The 12,939-nt window shown below is 55.0% G+C and overlaps 3 protein-coding genes across 5 annotated transcripts; 1 reads left to right on the top strand and 2 right to left on the bottom strand.

Moving 5' to 3' along the window:
- Positions 1 to 2,404: 2,404 nt before the first annotated feature.
- Positions 2,405 to 3,443, top strand: LOC310887623 (uncharacterized protein). The gene is made up of 2 exons (XM_083813755.1): positions 2,405 to 2,510; positions 2,833 to 3,443. The coding sequence occupies exon 2, from the start codon at positions 2,852 to 2,854 to the stop codon at positions 3,206 to 3,208; it is 357 nt and encodes a 118-aa protein (XP_083669881.1). The 5' UTR covers positions 2,405 to 2,510; positions 2,833 to 2,851; the 3' UTR covers positions 3,209 to 3,443.
- Positions 3,444 to 3,794: 351 nt separating this feature from the next.
- On the bottom strand, positions 3,795 to 6,630 carry LOC310887624 (uncharacterized protein). 3 transcript variants are annotated; one of them, XM_083813756.1, is made up of 4 exons: positions 6,484 to 6,630; positions 5,926 to 6,081; positions 5,344 to 5,479; positions 3,795 to 4,938 (listed from the first exon to the last, which is right to left on the bottom strand). In XM_083813756.1, the coding sequence occupies exons 1-3, from the start codon at positions 6,496 to 6,498 to the stop codon at positions 5,375 to 5,377; spliced, it is 276 nt and encodes a 91-aa protein (XP_083669882.1). In that variant the 5' UTR covers positions 6,499 to 6,630; the 3' UTR covers positions 3,795 to 4,938; positions 5,344 to 5,374. The 3 variants fall into 3 exon arrangements, with proteins under 3 accessions (XP_083669882.1, XP_083669883.1, XP_083669884.1); XM_083813757.1 differs by having other exon boundaries at positions 6,493 to 6,628; XM_083813758.1 differs by lacking the exon at positions 6,484 to 6,630 and adding an exon at positions 6,230 to 6,379.
- Positions 6,631 to 11,008: 4,378 nt separating this feature from the next.
- Positions 11,009 to 12,939, bottom strand: LOC310887621 (protein MRP-126-like). Its single transcript, XM_083813753.1, has 3 exons — positions 12,783 to 12,939; positions 12,060 to 12,218; positions 11,009 to 11,371 (listed from the first exon to the last, which is right to left on the bottom strand). Exons 1-3 carry the CDS (start codon positions 12,885 to 12,887, stop codon positions 11,174 to 11,176), a joined length of 462 nt encoding a protein of 153 aa, XP_083669879.1. The 5' UTR covers positions 12,888 to 12,939; the 3' UTR covers positions 11,009 to 11,173.

Genomic DNA, 12,939 nt, shown 5'->3' with positions numbered 1-12,939 from the left:
AAGCAACCTGGCCCAGATGCCTTACAGCACTGTGCAAAGGCTGACCGAGGAGCTGGGGGTGCACCATACCCCGCTGCCAGCCTCACTCATCCAGGAACAGAAGCAATGCCCTAGAATCCCAAGAAAACCCTAGGAGTGACTGCTAGCTGTATGCTTTGATGTTCCTTTCCTTTGCCTCTCAGTTTTTTGGCTGTTTAAAGGTTTTAATGTTGGGTTTTTTTGTTGTTTTGTTTTGTTTTGTTTTTTCCCCTGTAGTCATAATTTTAAAAAGGACAGAGGCTTCTATGCCCCCATTTTAATGTGGTTTCTGTCTTTAACTGAAAGTTGAATTAACTATTCTGAGAGGCTGGGGATGTAAGGAAAGCACCAACTGTTATGAAACCTGCTACGCAGTTAAACTGAAAACCCTTACGTGTCTTTCCCCATTGAATGAATGAGATCATCACCCAAAAAGCACTAAACTCTCCTGCACAGAGCATCACCCGTGACCTGGGCAAGGCAAGCCTGCTCCTAATACTCTCTGGAAAAGACAAAAAACAATTACATCAAGCAATGCAAAGGCTCCTTGCACAGAAATGCATTTGTCCTTGAGACCTGAGTCATGGTTTGCTGCTTTGGGTGGTAGGAGGGATGCACACAAGCCCCCTGGACATGGGGCTCAGCCCCGTCCATGCATGCAGGCACTTGCTCTAACAGCCACATGGGTTTTGCCTGTAGCATACTCAGCTCTTAAGTGGGAGCCTGCCCAGCTCACCTGCTAATTACAAACTCAGCCACCGGTTTCTATATGAATTTTTATGACATCAGTGGAAGCCAGCACAGTAAACACCAGCTGCATTTCGTGCTTGGCAAGGCTGCAGGAGAGCTTTGCAACCCTCCCACCCGCGGACCCCTCAGATAAGAAGAGGCAGGCTCCATGGCAGGGCAGGAGACAGAAGGTGCACAGCTTAGGAACCCAAAATATTGGATATGAGCCGCTCACATCCTATGGAGCCCTGCTGCCCCATTGGGAGGCTTCATCCCATTGTCACCATGCTGCTCCAGCAGGGCCACGTGTGGGACACAGGGGCCACCAGCAGGCATTTGCGTGAAGACAGACGGGAGCCACCCAACAGCTCCCAGGAGGAGCACAAAGGAGTTAATTTTGGTGCCACTAACGGTGTGGAATGCAATGAAATGGGAGCAGTGGATGTGTTTTTTGGGAAGGACATCAGCTTTCAGCACAAGCATTCCAAGCCCTGGTACCTCATCCCCACTGCAACATTTCTCCGGGGCAGCAAGGGGAACCTCGGTGCCTCTTTGTGTGGTTCCCAGCGTTGTCTCCTGGGCCTCAGGCTTTTTCTTGGGTTCATCCTGTAGACAAGGAGCTGCCTGTGGCCTTTACAGTGACTCTTTGGGGTGATGAAGGGCCTTTCAGCCAGGACAAGACATGCAGAAGGGCCATCTGAAGACCTCCACCTTTGTGCCAGAAGACAGACGATGAAGCACGGAACACCGGATAAGTCTTTACATTTCTCAGTATTTCCCAACCCTGTCATTAAGATGATGGAAATAGTCTTTGTCAATAAAGTATTCAGGGACTGTGTTTTCAGATGCCTGTGCATGAACCTGTGACTACACAGCAGGGCTCTCAAGGCTTTCAGTCAGCCCCAAGAGCATCTTCTGGCTCCTCAGGTGCCTTTTGGGGAAAATTCCCACTCTTTAGGTCAAGGAGAAAAGATAGAAAGTCCCTGACAAAGACCTGAGACACTTCTCTAGAGGAAGCCCAGGGGGGATTGAGGAAGAAATAGAACTTAAGGAGGAAAATTTTCAGCATGAGGGCGGTGAGACCCTGGACCAAGATGCCCAGAGAAGTCATGGATTCCCCCATCATCGGACATATCCCAAGTTGGGTTGGACAGGGCTTTGAGCAACCTGTCCAGGTGAAAGATGGCCCTGCCTGCAGCATGAGGTTGGTCTCGATATTCTTTAAGGGTCCCTTCCAACCCAAACCATCCCATGATTCTGTGACTTTGTCCTGGCTACACTCATGGCTTTTTTTGCCTCAAGCACCTAATGGAGAAGAGTGTGCAACTCCACACTCCTTTGTGCCTGGATTATTTCTGGGTTTATCCATTGCCAGCTCAATAGCAGGGATTAGACTCCGAGAGCAGAGCCTCATAGGACGGGGCTATAATTACGCCTGGACTTGGTTTAACAAAACAAACCCCAAACAGACGAGACTTTGGAAACCCAGGCACCCACGGGTTTCCCTATTAAGAGCAGGTGAGGCTGCCAATTAGATACTTATGTGGCACAGGAAACAGATAACAAAGGAATGATAGCCACCTCTAATGAGTCAGGTGAGCAATGTAAACAGAGGGTGGTTTGGTGGGGATTGAGTATTAAATTAATGGATCGCTGTGACAGAGAGCTGTCTCATTTCCGGGGAAAGGGATCTGAGATCCCTATAAAACTGCCCCTGCCCCAGAGATCTTCATTTCCTCCTTTCGCCTTCTTCTCAAGCTCAGGTAAGTCTGGCAACGTGGATTTTCCTTCTCTGGGAAAGCGTCTTCCACCGAGGGATGCAGAGAATGGGTTTAAAGCAAACTCCGCTGCTGGGGACTTGGGGATGCTCCAGGGTGGTGGAGTAAAGGGAAGAAAGGGACAGCCAGCTGATGGCATCCTTTATGGGTGGATGCAGGGCACTGCTCCAGAACCGGAGCTTTCCTTGGGGGTCCACAGCTCCTGTGGTGCCAGGGGTGGGATGGCAACCAGGGCGGGCATGGGGACCCCCAGGGCAACAGGGGCACTGGGACTCGTAGCAGCTCTGACAGCCCCTCTCTCCTGCAGGCCACCCCAGCACATAAGGATGTGCTCCCGCCAGGAGAAGGACCACTGCCACAAGCAGGAGCGCTACGTCCAACAGAGCAGCGGTTGCTGCCACAGCTCTGGTGGTGGCTGCCACAGCTCCGGCGGCGGTGGTGGCTGTCACAGCTCCGGCGGCGGTGGCGGCTGTCACAGCTCCGGCGGCGGTGGCGGCTGTCACAGCTCCGGCGGTGGCGGCTGTCACAGCTCCGGCGGTGGCGGCTGTCACAGCTCCGGTGGCGGTGGCTGTCACAGCTCCGGTGGCTCCGGCTGCCACGGGAAGCCGCAGGTGGTGTACCACCAGCAGCAGCAGCAGCAGCAGCAGCAGGTCCACCAGCTGCCCTCGCAGAAGCTGAAGTGATGGAGCATCCTGTGCAGCCCCACTGTGGCAGCAGAGCCCATGCACAGACCAGCTCCGTGCAGCCTCCCCGAAGCTCTGCACGCCCCGGGGCACCCAGCTGCAGCCCCCCAGCTCTGACCCCCAGCTACAGCTGCCTGGGATGGGCATCGCTCCTGCTTCCCTGCCGCCTGAGCCACCAGGCTCTGCCTTGGCCCCAGGAGGTGCCAGCAACCCAATAAAGCATCACATTCTCACATCTCTCTCGTCTCAGCGTTTCCTTAAGCTCCTTGTCCTTATTTTCCAATCATGCTTATTCCATATATGCCTCTCTCGCTTTCAACCCTTGTGATACTCTGACCACACTTGGTATGGATCATCCCTGGGCACTCAGCCCTGCTCTCCTCCACCAACTGGATCCCAGGTGATGGAGAAAACCCCAAAACCTCTCCACATCCTTCAGGAATGCCCAGCCCTGGGTTCCACTGGTGCCCCCACATCCCCAGGGCTTTGCATTCTTTTCCCAACCCATGGGGCCACCGACTTCAACAGCTTTTTAGATGCAGCCCTGAGCTGGTGATCACCGGCTGGCTCACAGCAATCAGGCAGGTTTTGTGTTGTATAGGTTTTATTACTTTTTTTAATGGTATCACAATATTTATATGAGAAAGACAAAAATAAGCCCGAAACCCTTTTAGATATTTACAGTACAGTTAAGGCAGCTGATGTAGCAACTCATTCAGACAGGTAGCAGCTGAAGGACTGGATCCTGCTCACATCAGCTTGAGGGAAATATATCACTGCAGCAAACATCCATCCTCGTGGTTAAGTGACCATGAAGTGAATCTTTATCTCTGACTTTGCTCTCTGGCTTTCCAAAACTTATAGACGAGGACAGGAATATCACACACCTGACAGCTATCTGCAATATCTTTTTCCACTGGAGCTTGTGGTTTTCAGCATCCCCTCCTTGCTATTAAAGCAGCTTTGTTCTATTGGTTTCTGTATCAGGAGCAAAGCCTTAATCAAGAATGGATGAGGAAAAGATCTCCATTCCTCATCCTCTGATCACTCACTGTCAGCAGCATTTCTTTGTGCATCTCTCTGCTCATTACACAAAGACATGGGTAAAAGCTTTCCTAAAATTAAAAAATAAAAATAATAAAAAAGAATGCTGGGGTTCTCTTTTTTTTTCAATGGAAAAGGAAAACAACACACTGGCTGAGCTGTATTTATGGGACCAAAACTTCTCCGAAGTGCTGAGGTACGTTTCTGTCTCCCTCAAACCCGTGGGAATTTTGTTGTTGACTTCAAATCAGCCAGAGATGAACTACCAACCACAGACCTTTAATTTTCCCCAAATAATTTTCTCTCTTTATTCATTATTACTGGACAGCCTGAGTCAACTAATTGCATAATTCATTCCAGCCTTTCTGAGTAGCGATTTTTCACTTTCTACCCATTAAAACCAAAGGAGCTGGCAGAGGACAGGGTTCATACATCAGCCCTGGTTTTGCTGCTGCATTTATGTGAAGAAAAGAGCAAATCTGTCCCCGGCCCCCCAGATCTTCAAGCTGCATTTGCAAAGCACCCCAAAGAGACGCCCATGGAGCATCGGGACAAAAGAAATAGGAAACCCAGGGTTATTTTTGCCTCATGGAGGTAATACATAGAGTGGGGCACCGTCCTCACATAGCCCCCACCGTGCGATCACACTGTGGTCTGTCCTTCGCCCACAGGGGAATTCGAGGATCCTGCAGGAGAGGAGAGAAAACACCATGGGGCAGCTGCCCCCAAGCATCCCAAAGCCCCATTAAAAGCTGGCAGCCCCCCCAGATGCCATCTCCCTGCCAGTCGCCCTGGGCAGCTGCAATGCTTTGCATGGAGCTTGCACCCAATTAGCACTGTGTGATTTTATTGGAGTTATTAGAGTTGATTAAACACTCCCCATGGGAGCTGGATGCACGGCTCCTTGCTCTATCCCATCCCATCCTGTCCCATCCTCCCCGATGGGTTGTGTTTGCTGAGCAAAGGAGGGTGGGCAAAGCAGACATGGGGCACCTTGGAGTGACGCCAGTCCTCAGGACGGATCTGTCCGTGCAGGTTAAGGCAATGCAAATGCCATTTGGGATCATTGTGTGCTTGCTGCCCTCCCTTACCTCCTCATCTCCGTGGCCCAGGAGCAGCCCCTCAGTACACACAGGCTTTGGCAGAGCCCCTCTCCTTCTTGTTCATGGGCTCGGTGTCCGAATCTAGCGGGCTGCCGATGTAGCGGTACTTGCTGGTGGGGGACCTCTGGGAGGAAAGGAGACCCTCAGAGCGTCCCCAGGGGGAATCGAGGGCTGCTCCCCTCGTCGCGAGGGCAATGCAACACAAAGGGCGGTCACAGCAGAGGCTGCACAAGGTCTGGAGCTAACATTTCATAGCATGGGAGAAATACCTGGCTGGTGTTTTGGGAAGGCACAGCAGGGACACAACATCCTGGGGACCAGGCACCCCTTCCTTGCCCTCCCTGTCCCAGGAGGATGGGGACAGCAGAAACTGCATGGGGGCTTTGCTGCCTTGCAATACAGCCCTGAGGAAAGCACCCGTGGCACTAAACCCCAGGAAAATCAATGACCAGAGAAATCCAGCTGTAATCCTGGATGTGGTGTGGGTGTTCCATGACCCCCTGGCCACCCTCAGATGTCACCCCGGCACCTCTCCCACTCATCGCTGCACCCTCGATCCCATGCAGTTACCTTGACAGGAGCAAACTCCTGCTGGATCAGCTTCTTGAACTCGCTCCTGCTGAAGGACTCAGACTTCTTCCCCTTCCTGGCATTTCCGTGGTAGCTGTCCATCATGTCAGTGATGGCTTTGATCAGCCTGGACATGTTGGAAGGATGCTGCCAGTCCTGGTGAGGAGAAAAGCATGAGGACACAGTAAGGTGGCTCTGCCTACAGGAAAACCCTGGCCTTCCCTTCCAAAAACTCAAAACTCAAAATGAAACATCCCTTGGCAGCTGGGCTGCCCCTCGCCCTGGCTGCTGTCAGGACTTTCACCTTAATTCACTTTGTTTCTTCCCTTTCCTACTTCCTTAAATTCAAAGGAGCTGCATCCCCGCAGCCACCCCAGGCACTTGTTGGGAGGAATGAATCAGCTCCTGAAGCTGCGCTCGGGGCAGGGCAGAGGGAGGCAGGGCAGCGTATGCTGTGCTTGTGTCTTTAGTCCCTGCTGCCCCGAGCCCTGCAGGAAGAACAGCCCTGGAAACATAAAAAGCTCATTTTGAGTACAAAAAGGAACGGCCCAGACTCACCCCACTCACCCGCATCCACCAGCCGACGGGCGCAGGTCGCACTGGCAGCAGCCGCTGGCTGCGAGCTCCTGGTGGGGAGGAGTGGGTGGAGGGCGAGGATTTCCCCCGGTCTGTCCTGTTCTGCCTCCCCGCATCGCTGCACTTCCCAGGGAGCCTCCCTCGTCCTCCTGCCTGCCGAGGATGTTTACCTGGGAAAGCCAAATGTAGGTCAGCGCGCGGAGCCGCTCGCCGCGGGCACGGCTCAGGGCGCCAAGCATGGGCTTTGCCGGTGGCAGGAGGCCGCAGGAATCTGCTCGAAAATATTTCTAACAGGGGATTTTTTCTTCATTTTTGAAAGTCTGCATTTAGCTGCCCATAAAGTGTTTTGTTTTTTTTTTTTTAATTTTAGAATCACAGTGATTTGGGACTTCATGGGGTTCTGCAGTGCTAAAGCCTTGGAAAAGTCATAGAGAAAATAAGGTTTTGCAGAAAATGTGGGATTAATCTTATTTTCGAGGCTGTTCCATCTGTCTGATATGGCCTGACAGAGAGCCCAGGCTACGTTCAGAGCCTTGCCATCAGCACCTGAGCTGTGGTTTCTTCTGCAAGGAAGGAGAAAGAGGACCACGCTGTCTGCTTGATGGCAGTGTGGGGACACCCTGAGTGATGCCACTCCTGGGTGCCCATGGGTCTGGATATGAGCTCCCTCCCCCGAGAAAGCCACTTGGTGGCTGCTGAGGACAGAGCATGGCACAGGGCTGGGGACAGACAGACGCAGCGAGGTGGCTGGGACAGGACGCCTGAATCCCCGTGTGGTCTCGGGAAAGCCGAAGGCCGCAGGTTGTGCACCGGGACAGGGCTGTCAGGAGCCCTCCCTGCGTGCAGGGTGTGCCAGCTTTCAGCTAGATCGCCAGATCTGGTCGGAAGCCAGGTGAGATCACGCTCTGCATCAGCCTTCCCAGGCGGCGTGTTTGGGAGAGGAGGGGTTGCTGGAGCCATCCTCGGCCGCCCACGTGTCGCTGCCGATACCGCCAGCACGGCACAAGGCACCTCTGCAATTAAGTGGGTTGGAAACAAGATGCAGAGCATGGTCTGGAGCTAAATTTTGCCCTGCAAGTTGCTGCAGGCCCTCTGCAAAGCAAAGGCTGCTTGGCACACGGCTGATTTTGGTGCAAATCGGAGCAGCCCACAGGTTGCTTGTGGTCCCTGGGAACTGGAGCTCTTGGAGGAGCCTTGGGTCAGGATGGGGCAAGGAGCAAGGCTTCGGGGCTGGCCCCGCAGCTGGGCACAGAGCAGGGGATGCTGGAGGGGTGGCCTAACACTGCGGTGCGGCAGGACGTGTTTGTGGAGGAGGACGGGAGGCAACGCATGGCAATGGCACCTCCACTTGCCGCGCTCCTCCCTCCACCCCAATTAGCGCACGTCCGCCCTGGGAACGGAGGGAATTAGGAGGAAAATTGCTCTGAATCACTCCAAGCCATTCCCTTCCACCGGTTCCTCCCTCCCAGCCAGCTGCCACCACCGAGCCATCCCGCGGTGGCACGTCCCCACCCAGAGCAGTGTCAGCAGCACCTGAGCCCCCCGCCGGGCCGGCTCCGCTGGGCTATGGGCGCGGGTCAGATCCTGGCCACAGCTCTCGCTGGCACCCCAGGACCAACCAGTTTTACCCTGTCACGGCTCATCCCTCATCCCTTTGGTGGGAGGAAAGGCTGAGAGCTGGGGCTGCTCAGCCTGGAGGTGAAGATCTCAACCACATCCAGGGCCAGGACAAGAGGGTTTTTTGAGCACCAGGAAACAATTCTGTACTGACTGGGGACTGAGCACGGGTTGCCCAGAGAGGCTGTGGAATCTCCTCCTTGGAGATCTTCAAAAGCTTCTGCACGTGGTGCTGAGCACCCTGCTCTGGGTGGCCCTGCTTGAGCAGGGGTTGGACCCGAGGGGTCCCTTCCCACTGAGGGTCTGAGGGAACCCGAGGCCCCTTCCCACCTCAGCCAGGCTGCGGTTCTGTGTTGGGCAGAGGGGTCCATGGTGGGCAGAGCAGGGGGCAGGGGGATGTTACTGCTGTGCCACATCTCCTGGTTACAGGGTCGTTCATAAAGCCCGGCCCTGCAGGCTGCAGCCCCTTTTCTCCAGCCTGGGAGCTCTGGGAGAGGTCTGCAGCATGAGGAGACGGCTGGGATACCTTGAGGGCATTTTTATGGGACAGGGAGTATGACAAATAGGAGAGAGATAGTCCTCAGGTGTGGGCTGGGCTGGGCCATTTAGCAACATATGAATGCAAAACACTGGCAAACTCAAGGAGGGGGCTGTGGGGTACAGCCCCCGAGCAGGGAAGGGGGAGCTGGGGTTGGCATTTACCTGCAGCCACCATTTACCTGCTGCTTGCGGTGCTTCTCCTTCTGCTGCCTAACGTGGGACACAGGTGAGGATCGCTGATGTGACCGTGCTGGGGAAGAAGCCAGCCCTTGCTGGTGTCACTGCGCAGCGACTTGAGCAGGGGCAGCACAAGAGGAGCGCTGTGGGTGGCTGCAAACTGCTGCACGTCCCGGTGCCCCCCCAGCTCAGCCCAGAAATTCAGTTTTTCTTTCAGACGCGTGGAGGAGAATAATAAGCGTACTCGCCGCAGCAGCGCTGGTGCGGTAGGAGCAGGGTGCGATGAGCGCTGGCTTCGTTGGCGGTGGCCCTGCCACCAGGTGGCAGCCGGAGCCTGTCCCAAACCTCCCGGCCTCGGTATCCGGAGGCCAAATCCTTCCCTACAACCTGGGGCTGGATGCGAGGAGGCAGGGGCTGTCCCTCCAGCCTGCATTCTCCTGCTGCTTGCTGCTGCTCCCGGAGCAGTGGGGCTGCAGGGGCTCAGGTGCTGTCCCCATCCCCAAAAGGACCATGACCACGTCCCACGGGCAGCAGCGCACCCAAAGCTGCTGAGCTGCTCAGCCTGACTGCATATTCCTGCCGTATGGGATACGGGATTGTCGGGGTGTATCCAACACATTCCTTGCATTGCTTTGGTCTTTTCTCTTTTTGGGACCTGGGAGCTCTTGGAGAGTGATGGGATGTGTACGGGTTTGGGGTCCGCTCAGCTACTACAGAAGGAGCCAGCCATCTCCTCTGCTTGCTTGCAGCCCTGCTTTGGTGCCCTGGTCCCACTGTGCTGAGAGCAGGATGTGGCTCGTGCTTCATCTCCTCTGCCATGGTCCGACAGCCCCAGCAGGTGACACAAGAGGAGTCCTGCACCCCGGCTGTCAGGGCAGCGTGAAGTCCCGCTGCGTTGGCAAATATCCTCTTGCATCAGCAGTGGTTCCTGGTAGAAGGGACGAGGATGGCCCTTGGGTGCCTCCAGCACCCAGATTTGTGCGCTTGGACTCGGCACAGGGAGAGCCCCTTGCTGCTGAGCACCCACTGGCAGGGTGCTGAGCTCCTGGGGAGTTGAGCTGCTGCAGGATAGGACCCTAACAGCTCGTCCCACAATGGGCATGTCCTCATGGGACTGCTCTGCTCTCGGGTACGATGTGCTTCTGCCCTTGCAGGGTGGTGGCAGTGAACCTGCTCTGCTCTCTCCCTGCTGTGGAGACACAGAAATGCTGTAGGATGGGGGTGCATGACCCAGCCTGGGGTGCAAGACCCATTTTGGGGTGCAGGATCTAGCTCCAGCTGGGACACGCCACCCTATGCAGGCCCCCAGGCAGAGCTGAGCAGAACCTGTGTTCACTCCAGCAGATTTTACCTTGTAGGAAGGTGTTTGACATATTTCAAATGTCAAAATCAACTCTAAAGGAAGCTGAAGCAACCTGGCCGGCGGCAGTGAAGCAAACTTGTGGCAGTCTTGTGTTAGCCAGGGGGCTTGCTTCAGTGCCGCTGCTTTTGGGAAGCTTGTGGCCAGTTTCTTCACTGAGCAGGGCAATTTCAGGGGTTTGACTCACCCTTAGGAAATCACTACTGTTCCTTTTTTCCCCTCTAAAAGGTACATGCAAATCAGTAGCTGGGCTCTGTGCATTCGTGATGTGAAGCTGCACGGAGGCACCGCGGGCATTTCCAGCCCCTGAGAGCAGCTTTTCAGAGCAGACCTCCTGATGCAAACCCCGGATGCTCGGAGAAACGTGTTGGGGTTGTTCTCAGTTCTTGTCCACGTGAAACCCAGCACCCCGACCTCGCTGCTGTCAGTGGCACCCTGGCATGAAAACGCAATGCATCCATCACCCAGCCCCATGCCAGGGCCACGCAGAGCAAAAGTGCCCTACAAGGGTGTTCCTCCCGCTCTGTCACCCACCACTGCAGCTGAGTCCTAGGGGACATGAAGAGCACTTCCAGGCCAAAATGGACTTTTTAGGTGGAAATGCAGAGATCTTACAGATTGTGCTGTCTGTCTGGGCCTATGGAGGACACCACAAGGGGTACACCACTGCAGTGAGCCCTGCTGTCCCCAGAAGGCCACATCGCCTTAGGAACCTGCAGCCAAAGCCAAATTTCAAAACCTCAAAGTCAAGTTTCCTGGTTTGAAGCCCCACTGGGGGTGAGCAAGATGATAAAACTCAGGCAGAAACAGAAGAACTTTGACAGCCTCAGGGCAAATCTTTATTTGGCAGCAAAACCATCCAACTTGAAGGGAGGGAGGCAGGCAGAGAGGAACAGAGAGGGGGAGCAGAGGGGTGGAGGGGAGAATCCAGGGGAGAAGCACGGGGTGGGAGCCCTCGGCCACAGAGCACAGCTCGCTTCAGTGGTTGTGCTGGTGCTGGTGCTGCTGCTGGTGCTGCTGGTGGTGCTGCTTGTCCTCGCAGAAGTGGAGGTGCTCGTGGGTGGCGACAGTCACCCGGATGATCAGGAGCATCACCTCGCCGAAACTCAGCTGCTCGTCCTTGTTGGTGTCAAGGTCCTTGAAGATTTGGTCGATGGAGACCTGGTTTTTCACGTGCTGCAAGGAAGGAGCTGGGGTGAGGACAAAGTCCCACCGGTCACAGTTCAGAGGTCCCCCCAGCCTCGCTGGGACTCTCCTGGGGTCTCCAACAGCCCAGCCCAGTGCTTGGCTCCATCCCTGTGCCATCAGGAGCTGCTTTGGGTGCAGCAATGACACCCACTGCAGCAAAGCAATGGGAGAGCAGGAGGCTAACATCGCTGCAGGAACACTGTGCAACGAGGAGGCCAGTGAAGGCGGTGGAGTTTTGTCACCACTAGCTGCTTTCGTAGCATGTCAGACTAGAAACACTTACTTTCTGCCTTAGCAGAGTGAGTTATGGAAAAACGGGTGTTTGGGTTTGTATTTCTGATACCACCCTGAGATGGCAAAGGAGCTGTTGGGCAACGGGGTTCTGATTTTTGCAGATGAGGTAATGAGGATAAATGTTCAGCTGCGGGTACACCTGAGCCGAGGTGGGTTTCCTTCTGTCTTTACGGCATCTCATGGAGCATGCGGGGAAGTGGCAGGTGGAAGGGAATGGTCTGGGCAGAAGGAGTTGGAGCAGGAGAAGAGAGCAGGAGGGAGCTGTTGGGATGAATCTGGTCCCTGGGGGCATTTGGGCTGGTAAAGACCAGTGGGGCAATGGGGTCCAACCCAGTTTCCTCCCCACGCTGGGCAGGAGAAGCCCTGCTTTGGCTCCGCTCACCTTCAGGTAGTTCACAAGCTGCTTCTCAATCAAGAGCTTCAGCTCCTTCCTGGTCAGGGTGTCCTTGTCCCCCTCCCGTCTTGAGTACTGGTGGAAGACATCGATGATGACATCTATGGACTTCTCCAGCTCGGAGAGCGGTCCCTGGGTCTGGCAGCCCTGGAAGAGAAACAAATAGCTGAGTAACGTCAGGGGCCACAAAATGCATCTGATGCCCACCAGCAGGCTCCCCTACAGCCAGCTGCCTTGCACCAGGTGAGGATGCAGCCTGGCTTGCAGTCATTCTGTTTTCAGGCTAAATTTGAGCTGTTTGGGTTTGCGCTCATCTAGCACAAGCTGAGGGAGTCTGAAGGGGGCTGCAGCCTCTCTTTGCTTCAGCTCTGGGATGTGCGACCAAGAATATCTGAAAGCTGTATTTTTTTCCCCAGAATGTTCCTCTGCAAGGCAGGTGCTGCTGGAGCAAGGCTCCCCAAAAGCCCCTGTGGAGATGTAGGCGCTGAGCATGAGATCTGACATCCACGAGCCCCCTCGGTGGTCAGGCCATGCTGCAGGAAGTCTTTTCCACGAGAGACTTCTCTCCTCGTGGTCATGCCCAGATGAGCCCCGAAGGAAGCTGTCACCCTCAGCCAGGACTTGTGGTGGGTCCCTGCACCTCCAGTGGCCCGACCTGCACCTGGAAAAGAGCACGGAGACCTTCAAAGCCCACAACACCCTTAGACTTGCCTTGCTCATGTTGACGAAGCAGCGAGACCGTCCTGGGTTGACCTGTGGCCGGGCTGGAGCGAGGCACCTCTTATAGCCTGTCTGCCTGCGCTGCCCCCCCCCCATTGTGAAATGTCCGTTTCATCCAATTCCAGTCCATCATCATGACATACTCATG

Source organism: Anser anser, assembly GCF_964211835.1.
Source record: "Anser anser genome assembly, chromosome: 28".
Taxonomy (NCBI): Eukaryota; Metazoa; Chordata; class Aves; order Anseriformes; family Anatidae; genus Anser; species Anser anser.
The sequence above is the reverse complement of the archived record's forward strand: the minus strand, read 5'-3'. Positions and strand labels throughout refer to the sequence as shown.

Bases quoted from the DNA above. Each gene is read 5' to 3' on its own strand.
- LOC310887621 (XM_083813753.1), bottom strand. From the start codon at position 12,887: ATGGGGGGGGGGCAGCGCAGGCAGACAGGCTATAAGAGGTGCCTCGCT. The intron at 12,219-12,782 runs GCAAGTCTAAGG...TTTCTCTTCCAG, and splicing joins GCTTCGTCAACATGAGCAAG to GGCTGCCAGACCCAGGGACC. The intron at 11,372-12,059 runs GTGAGCGGAGCC...CCTTCCTTGCAG, and splicing joins AGCTTGTGAACTACCTGAAG to CACGTGAAAAACCAGGTCTC.
- LOC310887624 (XM_083813756.1), bottom strand. The intron at 5,480-5,925 runs GTAACTGCATGG...CTTTCCTCCCAG, and splicing joins AGGAGTTTGCTCCTGTCAAG to AGGTCCCCCACCAGCAAGTA.
- LOC310887623 (XM_083813755.1), top strand. From the start codon at position 2,852: ATGTGCTCCCGCCAGGAGAAGGACCACTGCCACAAGCAGGAGCGCTAC.